The 12,826-nt window shown below is 42.8% G+C and overlaps 1 protein-coding gene across 3 annotated transcripts in view; it reads left to right on the forward strand.

The window, feature by feature from the left end:
* Nucleotides 1-12,807, forward strand: part of hipk2 (homeodomain interacting protein kinase 2) — a 79,099-nt gene extending 66,292 nt beyond the window's left edge. Inside the window, exons 10-15 of one of the 3 annotated variants that reach the window (XM_034223292.1) lie at nt 2,510-2,640; nt 3,632-3,814; nt 4,321-4,635; nt 5,370-5,611; nt 5,719-5,879; nt 6,896-12,807. In XM_034223292.1, the coding sequence (XP_034079183.1) occupies nt 2,510-2,640; nt 3,632-3,814; nt 4,321-4,635; nt 5,370-5,611; nt 5,719-5,879; nt 6,896-7,354 (1,491 nt within the window). In that variant the 3' untranslated portion in view covers nt 7,355-12,807. The remainder of the gene's footprint in view (nt 1-2,509; nt 2,641-3,631; nt 3,815-4,320; nt 4,636-5,369; nt 5,612-5,718; nt 5,880-6,895) is intronic. The other 2 variants (XM_034223294.1, XM_034223293.1) reach the window with 2 other exon arrangements.
* The last annotated feature ends 19 nt before the right edge of the window (nt 12,808-12,826 follow it).

Consider the following 12,826-nt stretch of genomic DNA (forward strand, 5'->3'; position numbering starts at 1 on the left):
GTGTGTGTGTGTGTATGTTGTATGTGGGTGTGGTGTGTGGGTGTTGTGTGTGTGGGTGTGTGTGTGGTGTGTGTGTGTGGGGGTGTGTGTGTGGGTGTGTGTGTGTGGTGTGTGTATGTGTGTGTTGTCGTGTGTGTGTGTTGTGTGATGTGTGCTAGGTGTGTTGTGTGTGTGTGTGTGTGTGTGTGTGTGTGTGTGTTGCACGCCTGTGTTTCTATGGTGGGTTAATCTGTCAGATACCAAATGGTGATTAGCTCCAGGGCTGCTTCCAAGTCAGGCGCTCCAAATTACAGGCCTCAGAGGATTCTGGGAGGTCAGGATGACGCTCTGCATGACCAGAGAATTAACAACAACACCACCAGATCCATGGATGGGATGGATCCATCAGATCACACGTTGCTGCAGGATTTCTCCTCAGTACAAAGACAGGCAATAGTGAACAAAAGCAGATGGTTTATATGGGCCAACGAGCAGCACACCTAATAACACCGTGTGTGTTTTTTCCTTTACGGTGGGAGGTCTCAAATACTCGTCTTGGCTTTATTCTCCTCACCGGCTGCCGCACATGCACCCTTCACACATCTCGGACCCATGCATGGTTAGCCCCGGAGCTTCCTGGGTGTAAAGAGAGGGGGCAAAGTGAAGCATGCAGGCAGGGAGACCAGCAGGACCTTTATCTAGAACAGGAATGCAGAAAATGTGGAAACAATTGGGGAGTGAGAGCTGGGGCTTTCAAAACCCCGAGGTGACAAAGGGTTTTTCACCCGGGGAGTGTAGGTCGAGGTGGGAGGTGGTGGGCCGGCTGATAGTGATGGTGTCCTCTGAGAAGAAAGAAAAACGGCCTCTTAACTGGGTTACCATTTCAGGGCAGACAGGCTGGTTACACAACGCAGACGCCCAGAGAGAGAGAGGCTTGTAGAGTGGAGATAGAGCGGGCGGGAGGAGGAGACGCGGGAGATGGATGGATGTATTACACTCTCTTAATGGCATGTTGATAAAAGGCCTTGGATGTGGTCTTAGATGTAAAGAACGTCTCCAGCTCCAGAATGTTCCATTAGAGATGTCAGTCCTCAGCCCAAAGACAAGGCGGTGCTGCTGGCCTGCAGATGCCCCCTGAAGCACTCTAACCACAGGACGGTTGCTTTGGGCTCTGCAACCTGCCTCACGCAAACAAAAAACAATCCAACTTCCACAAGCATGCAGCCAGAATACAGAACAGAGCTGCTACGTTGTGTCTGAATATAATAAAAACAGACAGGGCAAAGCAAATATGTGAATACAGAGATGAAGGTTAAGATGAAGTTAAAAGATAAAGGTAAAAATAAAGTCAGCGTAGCGTACTGTATGCACAGATGATCCGTTTCCCTCTCCCTCTATTTAAACGTGTGTGCCGCAGTACATACTGATGCCGTTGTTAATAGATGTGCAAACGGTATATTAAAGGAACAATTCATTAGCCCTGACATTAAAGTGCTAATCAATAGAACTGCATTAAACTATTAGGGTTACACACACACACATTGACGCACGAACATGCTTGGGCATGCATGCACACACACTCGTCTTGGCACATCTCTGGCCATATTATTCCGATCCTGTTCTGCATCAGAAATACAAAGTAGCCTCTTTCACAGCAGCTTGAATGGGCCCAGGAATTTAATTAGAACAAAGGCTGATTTGACTCAAGTCAAACACATAATCACGCTAACACACACACGTACTGTACACTCACTCATATGCATGCAGACAGTGAAAGGAGCTGCTGTACATCTTTATTAAGTCCTGGTCTTATCTCTTTTGTCAATGGATGTCTCCTTGAAGCCGGCCGAGTTCATTTTGTATGCCAGGTAGCCGGTTATGACCAGCTGTCATGCACTTTGATAAAATATACTGTTATGTATCACAACACCGTCAAACTAATCTGAAAAGACTTCCCTTTGTTCAGCCATTTTTTTACTTTTTTTGTAACTTATTCTTTATTAATTATTTTCTCACATTCCCCTTTACTCCAATTTAGTTGAGCAGTTTCTTTGACAAGGGGTCACAACATGTATAATGTCTCAAATCCCGAAAATTCTAAATGTATTGAAATCAAATAATCAAATAATCAAATAACACTGAGAACGTAAATAACACAGGTATAACACAAATAAAATAAAAGACGGGTTACACTGTATATAAGGTCATCCTAGACATTACAATAATATAGTCCAATATACTGACGAAAAATATCCATATACCAGAACATTTCCTCATTTTAAAGAAGCCATATTATATTATTTTGGGGTGTCACACAGTCCACTTCCTTTTTTTATGCTGCCTTTAGAATCCTTCCATTATTAATTGTTCAGCCATATTTAATGGTTAACTTTACTTTAACTGCATTCACAGACTTCATAAAACAAATTCATATTTTGGATGCTTTGTTTTGCAGCAGTTGACCGTTTTTTTTTTCCTCTCTGACTTGAATTTCTTTTCTTCCCCCCCTCTCTGTGTCCTCCCCACTCAGCAGGCCTGGCCCAGCGGCACCCAGCAGATCCTGCTCCCCCCAGCCTGGCAGCAGCTCACCCACACCTCAGTCCAGCATGCCACTGTCATCCCCGACTCCATGGGCAGCACACAGCCTCTCGCCAACTGGAGGTGAACAGCACTCATTTCACGTATTTTCTTTCTTTCTTTCCACCGCTCCCAGCCAGCCTCTATTGATGTCTGAATATTGTGGCCTACAGTTTCCAAATCCACCTTTCCTCTTGAGATGGATAAATAAATCTAATAGGTTGACATGTATCACTCTAAAGCTTCAAAATGAAAGCACTTTGCCAAATCAAGTTTATACACATAACATCAGGGGCAAGTCTGTAGGTCAGTTCAGATAAATTGATTTCAAAGGCCAGCAGTAGTTTTATGGCTTTTATAGGCCAGGATGTGCTATAGGAAGATGGTATGGCGTAAGACTGATTGACCGAGGAGCCTGTAACTCCCTGACAGCTTGTCCTTTATCTTCTATGAATCACATTCCCCTTTGCGTATACTGGCGCTTTCATAAGAGCAGATTTACCTCAGGGAGACGGGATATGTGTACACGTAGAGACATCATGTCTAGGAGAGCCTGTCACTGCGATGACTCGATAAATGGATGGATAGATGGCGATCTGCCGGGAGATAAGGTGGCTGCAGGTATATAATGTGTATGCAGAGGACAGCTGGGGCCATGTATGCACAGATTCATTTGGGAGCTGTCCATCTGTGACCAGACACCCACCTCCCCGTCTCCCCCCCCCCCTCCTCCCTGTCCAGTGGCAGCTCTGTTGTCCTCAGAGAGACGATCGGGAAAGTGTCGCACTTCCTCTGCAGAGCCATCGCTCCACAGCTGCTGGTGTCAGCTCCTCTGCCCTCCCTCTCTCCCTCACTTCTTCCCTCTCTTCCTTTGAGTCCTCCTTAGAAGAGTTAGATGCTGCCACCCGCTGGCTTCTCTGGGAAATACTCTCTCATGTCTTCATTCATTTTACCTCACCAATGTTGGGTTTGGCTATCCTTTACATACATGAGTGTGTTTTGCAGCATTTCATCCTGTGTTGCTGCACTTGCAGGTCCTACTGTTGTGCTAACATTAAACGGTGTTATGTTACAGGAATCCCCATCCTCATGGCGGCCATTATAATCCCATCATGCAGCAGCCAGCATTGTTGGCCGGCCACGTCACGCTCCCATCCAACCAGACGCTCAATGTGGGAGTGGCACATGTTATGAGGCAGCCCTCAACCAATAACAACTCCTCTTCCAAAAAGAACAAACAGCACCAGATGTCTGCCAGGTACTCTCACACTCTTTATAGTAAATCATCATACACAGATCAGATTATGAGACAATGGGCCTCTGGGCTTAGATAAACTGAAGTACCCTCCACCTTTACTACTGTGCATAAGAGCAGGACACACAGAATTCATACCTGTTTCTTTTTTGGGTCATTTTGTGTCCCTTTCATAATTCTTTGTTTCTTTGCAGTTATGTTATCTTTGTTGTTGCTCTGTGTATCTTTGTAGTCTATTTGTAGTTATTTTGAAACTCTATGTTGTTGCAGTTTGTCTCTTTTAAAGTGATTCAAGTGGCATTGTGTCTTTTTGTAGTCATGTTATGTTTCTTTATTGCTTCCTGGTTGGTACTTGTCTCTTTGAGGATCATTATGTGGGTGGAGGCCCCTGACACTTTGCACACCCTGTGCACTGTACACCCAGCTAGTTAACCATTAACATACAACACAACACAGTGTCTGACACCTTTTGATTTCTTACATTAACACTATTATCCGTCCTTTTGAAGGAACATGTCGGCCTACGAGGTGTCGTCCTCTCAGGCGGTGCTGTCCCCGCAGCGCTCCAAGCGGGTGAAGGAGAACACGCCTCCACGCTGCGCTGTGCTACAGAACGGCTCGGCCTCCAACTGCCCGCCCCCGCAGGGCGGTGGGTGGGGGTCCAACGAAGCGGAGCAGGCTTCCAGCACCACCCGCGACCATCAGCACCAGCACCATGTCCCCAGACAGACCATCATCATCCCCGACACGCCCAGCCCTGCAGTCAGCATCATCACCATCAGCAGCGACACAGATGAGGAAGATGACCACAAACAAAAGAAAAGGTCAGTTCTTGGTCTTTGCTTATTGGAAAATGCTAAGGAGTTTGTATATCATTCGGAATACTAATGCTGGTTACTGTGAAATGCCATTGAGCAGGTTTGTCAGCCAAGAAGTAGATAAACGAGACCTTTTAAAATGTGTCTGCTTTGACTTACTTTGCTTTCACAATTACCAGTGAAACTGAGAAGCCCACGTTCTATCCTCTTTTCTTGTATCGTTTCGGGGGTCATATATGATTTCTAAGGCTGTGTATGATATAAAACATTTTCAATGACACATCTCTGGTTTCTAGTATCAGATCACTGTGCGCCTATAAAAGTAATTTAATCTGGAGTCGTAAAATGCTAACAGGGCCATCCAAGGCCAGTTGTAATTTATGTGGCAGCGGTACTTTGCGAGCAATGGTCAAATCAATTTTATAACCATCCAGTCATCTGACAACAGGAAAGAAGAGATGCGCAAAAGACAACTCCTTTATGCCGTGATACGCTGCAATGAGAAACACAAAATAAGAACGCAAAGAGAGGGAAGTACAAGAAAACCAGCTAGCAATAGGGAGATACAAAACAAGTTTTGACACAAATTGTGTAGTTCAGGGTATGTACACAGCACACAGTATGCAGAGGGGATGTCAAATCTGATCAGGACATATGATATCATCATATTGATGTCCCTTGAGTTTATCTGATTCCCTGAAAGAAATGTCTTAATAACTTTCCACTTGTGTTTCCTCCAGTTCATCTACAAAGCAGCGAAAGAATGTCATCAGTTGCGTGACGGTCCACGATTCACCCGACTCTGACTGTTCCAGCAACAGCCCGTACACTGTGGAGTCCAGACACCCCAACAACAACAGCTACGACACAAAGAGCACCATCCTGGACAACTACAACAACGGGAACCCCCGCACCATCATCATTCCTCCTCTCAAGACGCAGAACAGCGAGGTCCCCAATGAGTGTGAGCGCCTGATGCCAGGTAGAGGACTGTGACAACAGGTTCCTTCCTGGCCTAAAATACAGCTTAATACATTACATTATTACATTGTTACTTCTTCCCAAATAACCATATCCTCTCCCTTGCAGATTTAATGAACCATCAGAATACAGCTTATAAATTCAAATCCTCCAATGGAGTGCTGTCTGGCAATCATCACCTACCAGGGGGCATACCAGGGGGCGTGGCCTATCGGCAGCAACGCTCAGGGCCACACCCCCTCCAGCAGCAGCCTCTCAATCTCAGTCAGGTATGGTCATATCAGTGTCTGCATTTTGATACGTGTGGACAAAACCTTAAATATTTTAGGATCATGTTTTAGAAGAATAACATTTATTGTTTATATATGTAGCTTACTGATTTCATGTTCTGTTAGATGAAAAGAACGATACCAACCTCATGTCTGTACGTTAGGCTACCAAAAGATAGCTTAGCTTAGCATTAAGACTGGAAACTGGCTAGCCTGGATAACAAAAAAGATAACAAAAAAAATAGATGAAATTGATAATTGATCAAAATGTAAAATATTCCTTGAGGTTCATAAGTCATTTGTGACATTATCCAATAGATGTTTTGAAGTGTTTTAAGGCAAAGTTTGGATGTTATGATGAGGGGTTCTCTTTTACTCCAAACAGGTGGTGTACCTCATACAACCTCTCTTCAACACATTCCAACTATCCTAACCTATTATGCAAAATCCACTTTTTCATGTATTTTATACATAACCATGTGTCCTCTCTGTGTAAAAAGATTCTGAAAGTTTCAGAAAAAAAGATTATCTCTCTTTTTGTCCTGATCCTTTTATATAAAAAAACTGTCTGAAAATGAGCTGATCAGATGTTGGCCACTTTATGATTTCATAACGATTTGTTGGCTTGTGTAACCATTGGCCAATCACCAACCAAGGTAACCCCCGCTCACCTTATCACCTGAATCTCCTCCTAGAGCACCATTGTGTTGTTTTGTAACCAAATATCTCTCAGAGGGGCGTGGGGAGTGGCTCCTTGTTTTCATCTAAAGTAACAGACTTTTGAAACAAGGCTGAAACAGAGGGGATTATGGGATGATGCTACAATGCATGATCTGTTTGGTATTTTGAGCCAAACACTTCGGAGACATGTTTTGTATATATCTGAGACCTATTATATATTGATGAAAAACAGTATAATAGAGGACCTTTAAGAAATCACATTTGGACAATGAGAATAACCAAAACTCCAGGAGCAATAAAACTGACATTCAGCCTTTCTGTCCCCCCACTTCCAGGCGCAGCAGCATATGGTAGCCGAGCGAAACGGCCATCGGCGGCAGCAGGCCTACATCACCCCCACCATCGCCACCCAGGCCCAGTACTTCCATCACAACAGCCCCTCCCACACGGCCAATGTCCACCCGCACCTGGCTGCCACCCACCTGCCTAACCAGCCCCACCTCTATGCCTACACCACCCCCGCCACTCTGGGCTCCACCGGCACCGTGGCCCACCTGGTGGCGTCGCAGGGCTCGGTGCGCCACGCGGTCCAGCACGGAAGCTACCCCCCCAGCATCATCCACCAGGTCCCGGTCAGCATGGGCCACCGGGTGCTGCCCTCCCCCACCCTGCACCACAGCCAGTACCAGGCCCAGTTCGCCCACCAGGCCTACATCAGCGCTTCACCCGCCTCCACTGTCTACACTGGATACCCACTGAGTCCCACCAAGGTCAACCAGTACCCTTACCTCTAGAGAACACACTGACCAACACTGGAGAGCCTGACCCAGCACTGCTGCTGCTGCTGCCCCCCCCCGAAACCCACCCGCCCTGAGCCCCATCCTCTCCTCGACCTTAGACATAAAACAGAGACAGAGGAACATGCAATCCTCATCAAACTGTCACGTATAACTTGAAGATATAACAACAGAGAGAAAAATATTCACAGCCTCTCTAGAAGGGAAAGATGGGGATGAATTTCAGAGGGGTACAGTTCAAGTTATTTTCTTTCATTCATCAATTTTTGTTCTCCTGAAAGGGCCAGTTTTTGCATTTATTTTTCAATTATTCACTTTTTACTTTACTAGTAATGTTTCTTTAGTTTTACAGGGAATTTAGAAACAGGCCTTTTGGGACAGTGGAGGTTTTCTGTTTTTTTATTATTTCCCCCCCTCATTGATTCGGGGAGTGACTGTTGAACAGGGGTTACTGACTGGAAGTTCGGAATCCCAAGAAAAATTGGGAGAAGGTGAAATACGGAAACCTGCTGCTCTACAAAGAAAAAAATATTGATGGCCTTGAACTGTCTTAATATTTCCATGGTGTGGGGAGAAAAGAGAGGCAACTCCCCCCCCCCCCACCACTCCACCTTCTCCAGCCGAGGAGGTTTCTGGAAATATAACCAACAGAAGACAACAAACTTTTTAGTGTATTTATAGATATTTCTTTCCTTTATGTTTCACCTTTATGACGATACTTCGTTTTTTTTTGCTAGGTGTCTTAGCTGGGCCCCGTTCTTAGAATGTAGCAGTCTGCACCAGTTGACTTTTTTTTCCAGATACCAATAGATTTATTTGTTCCTCTTTTTTCAATGTGATTGCACAAAGTGGTTATAATAACATAGGCATGTACAACGTGATTGTCTGTGTGTGCTACTGTCAGCCATGCGTGTATAAATCCACCTCCTTAAAACTCTCTTCAGTCTTTAGGTTTTTGACCATTGTTCCTTCGTAGTGCCTTACAGATATACCGACACAGTTTACTTGGCTTGGATCCTGAAAGCCACAAGAGACTCTAGCTATACTTAGAACGACATGTTTCCCTGGTTTGACATGCTAGTCGGGACAGTTGTAGCTCTCTTCCAGGTGTAGGCTTAGCCCTTGCTGTTTCTCGTCCTAAAATGACAACATACTGTTAGATGATGAAGATTAACGTCAGATATCACGCTGACTTTTTTATTATGTGTGCATGAGATAACTTGCCCGGGGTACTTACCAAAGTCATAGATAAATTCTTGTTACATTGTGCTCTGGATATTAGTGTAAATATGAAAATGTACAGTATAGCTGTAGATGTAAACCTCTATCACCCAAAATGTGGCTCTAGTTTGGAATATATTTGTTGTTTTTTAAGGGAATTCATGCAGCGAGAGTTATTAGCTCAGTTTTCAAGAACAGGGATTGAGTTACAGTAAAATGTTTGAGACACAGTAGAGGTTGCTTTTTTTAAGGATAAAAGCTAGTCCAAGAGAAGGGCCTGACAGGAAGTGATTGTTGCCATGAGGGGGGGTTCTGTGAGGCGGAAGGAATGGGTCTGCAGAGAAGAGGCAGTGTATCGAGGGTTGTTCGTGAGAGATACTGTGTAGGCACGAGTGAGGCGGCTGTTTGAAAGCATAGGGTCAGTTTAGGTAGGGACTGTGGAGGGCAGGGCGAAACTCTCTATCTTAAATGGGACTAAAATGGTAGCAAGTTGGCACTGAGCAGGTTGATAGAAACACTGAGTCCGGGTCGTCGGTAGGAGCCCAAAAGGGAGGGCACTACTTTACCTGAATGTACACTTTCTGACGTGAATCCTTCAAAGATAATTGGAAGTTATTTGTCACGCTTGAGGTTTGGGTAGCATCTAAAAAAAAATGCAGGAACAGAACAGAAGGGAAATGCCACAGCATACACCTGGAAGGGCACCTTGTGGACGATTTTGTCGCCACTGTCCATTTGTCTTCGAACCAGGTACACCGCAGACATCACCACGCCAGCCGAACACTTAGAGAACCAATAGGGCTTTGTATGTTCGCTGCTTCATTTCATTTTGTTCCCCCATGTAGCCAATGATACAAAAATCTCCTTGTTCATTTGTCCTCGTATAGGCACATCAGTGCCGCTGGTGGGTTAGTGAAAGCCTTCCCCTCCCCCTTCCTCCATGGTATGCCATAGTACTTGCATTTGAAGTGATTATTCTTTTGTTGTTGTTGTTTTTTAACTTAACATTATCTTGAACTTTTTTTTGACATGGCTGTAGTACATGTTGTGTTTATTTTTTAGAGATTGTTGCAATAATTCTTGTGGATGTTTTATCAAGAGTGTGTGCGTTTTTATTATATGTAATTTCTATTTTGTAACCTGGGGGTTGATGTACAGTGAAATGTAGTATTAAGTGGAGGTGGGTGCACCTGTGTTAAAGTGTTGCAACACTGCTAGTGATAGTAAGTGTGGAGTTGATGATAATCCAATGGGGCCCTTATACTGTAGATAGATTGCCATATTACCACAACTAGTTTCGAAATACTTAAATCTCTTTAAAACAAATCTTTTGACGGGCCCCAGAGTGTCATCCTGGTACTTTTTACCCCCACACTCCCCTTCACTTCCGAGTTGTCAAAGATGTGATTTAAGTACGTTGCTGGTTACTTCATTATTTTCTGTTCTGTTGTTTTTCTTTTGATTTGATCTACTTTATTTCCTCAAGCTCAAGCACACACGCATAAGGGAGATGATTTTCCATTGATATATTTTCTGTTATTATGAAACAGACTACTGAAACATTCCACGTTTGAGGGAATTTGGCGTTACTCATGCTACACTGCTGTGTCCGGTCCCCTCTCCTGTCAGCAGGGGGATAGCATTGTCACCCTAGGACTTTGTTTTTTTATTTTTCGCACTTCCCACCAAAGAATTCGACAGATCGATCATGTGCAGCACACAGTAGAGTACAAGCAATCCTCCACAGCGTTGCTAGAGCAGACAGGCAATAACTCCTGGTCTAATTTTTTTTACAAATGATTTGGACAACATGTCGTTTTACCCCCAACAGGAGGATTTAACATAATTAATACAGCCCAGTGAATTTCTTTACAATCTACCTTCATTTCTCCTCGCACTTGGCCCTGTTAATAATTATCTAACCTCCAAAATGTTAAGCCAGTTTTGGTTCTTTTGCATTGTCGATGTTGTAGCTTTATTGGTGTTGTATGAAAATGAATTTGTAATCTAAAAGGTTTGTTTTTAAATTAGCGTGCCATGGAATAGAATGACCTGTAAAAAAAAAAATGAATTAATCAAAAATGTACCAACTATACCTTTAAAACCATGGTCACCCGCACAAAATGAATGTAATATGTGACCTGCGGCATCTGAAATGGCTTTAGATCTTTCTCAGTGGGTGGCCATTCATTTCATTTCTACACCGTTTGTGGCCATGCATGATGCAATAATTATACATCCAGCAAAATCCCATGTGAGAGAAATAATGTAAAATTATTTACATTATAATCCCCCCCCCCCCCATTATTGGGGGGGATATCAAATAATCGCTATTTTCTCAAATGAAACCCAATTTAAAGGAGCCCTATATGCGCGACGTTGTGGAAAAATGACTTGATGTGTATGATACGTTTGTCTATTACTCTGTTTCACATAACCAATGTTTCGTGTTTTATAAAAAAGGGGAATCAGAAATGTGAGCTATAACTTAGATCGAGTGACCTTACAATTACCAAAATGTGCTTAAGTAGAGTGTAAAAAAAGTGTTTTGTGTTGTTGAGGTGAACATAGCCTTCCCAGCTAGCGACTTTACTGTTAGAGTACTGCCTTCCAAATAACCAACAATACCTCCAAAGGTGACAATACAATTAGAAACAAGGCAGTGTCTCACTCTGGATGAAGCCTGGCATTCTCTGACAAAATACACTCAAACTTCCAGCTTTGCTCCCGGTGAAACATTCCTGAGAGCATGATGGCTCACAGTGCTACAATAGTCTTCACACAAACTCCTCTAAGGTGACAAGAAGTGAACACACAACGCTCTCGTTTAATATAAACCGTTGGCATAGTTGCAGCTGCCTCCCAAAGTGCAAAGTGGTGAGGATCAGGGGGATTAACCATGATCTGATGTTCTCTCTGTCTCCCAAATTCATAATCTAGCCCCACAAGCATTCTCAAAGCCCATTCGGATGATAGCGTATGTTTTTTTTAATTATTATTTGAGGAGATCTGCTCCTTTTGCTGGCTATTCCTTTGGGGGAATTCAGGGTGAGGTGGTCAAGGTTTGATGCCATCACTGATAGAGGGAGTCAGGCGATTACACTGTAAGAATTTAAGAACCAAATCTGATTAAAATGCGATTATTTTCCTACTCTAATTTGTGTAAAGCCCCACTTTAAATCCTCTTTAAGTGCTGCCCTTTAAGATCTTTGGTATTTCTTTTAATAACTGAAATATGTAGCTTTTCACATATGACTTTAAGAGGGATTTCTAGCTGAAGATATTTATTTTGTGGTGTTAATAAATGGGATCTAGAAGCAGTAGACCAAAGCTACATTCAAATCCAGATTTGCCTGTTTACACTATACAAATATTATTCTGAAGCTAGCCTAGCTTTTCAAAGTCACAATCCCTTTTGATACATTCTTAAAACAATAAATTAGATAAGTTACATTTCTCATACACTGGTTATTTCCATTTTCTAAAGACCTAAGAGTGCATCAAACCCTGACCCCCTTTGTGTCCATTGCTGTATGGTTTCTCAATTGTGTAAAATTTCATTATTTGTCGATAAAGCTAATGTGTGCTGCAGTATTTCCTAGTATACTTCTCTGTTAATTGTCTTTGCTTATTTTTTTTTGTTTATTGGGGTGTGATATCTGATTATTTCAATCTGTTGATGTAGCGTTCTATGTATACCCTGTTCCTTAGCCTAATATTATTAAGTATGTTATGAGAATGGATATTTTACTGGCTTTATAGAATGTTTAAATAAATATAACAATGACAATAAGAAGAAGGATTAATTAAACCTCCTAACAAGTTGAGTACTTGCTACTAAGCGCTTGTGTTACCATTATGATGTTGTGTGCTTCTCTTAATCATTTTCGTTGTAGAAAAATGGAGTGAATTTATATTAGGCTTCGAAAAAACTAATGATAGCATTGTACATTTTACGGGAGGATTTTAACAGACAAACCGCTTCGTCAAATAGAAGAATATAGTTATTTTAATTGTCCTCTTTACTAACTGTAGGGTGAGAAGGGGCTCGCGTTGTGGTGAACTATGTTATAGCTTGTTATTCACTGTTACTTTTGATCATTTTTTCGGTCTCCGAGGTGAATCGAGTTATTAATGAGAATTTGTATACTCACATATGCATATTGTATATGTGTAGAAATGTAATCACACTTTGTCTTGGATTTACATTAAACTGTTAAGTCACGGCACCAGTCTCCTGATTTAACT

Source organism: Gymnodraco acuticeps, unplaced genomic scaffold (assembly GCF_902827175.1).
Source record: "Gymnodraco acuticeps unplaced genomic scaffold, fGymAcu1.1, whole genome shotgun sequence".
Lineage (NCBI taxonomy): Eukaryota > Metazoa > Chordata > Actinopteri > Perciformes > Bathydraconidae > Gymnodraco > Gymnodraco acuticeps.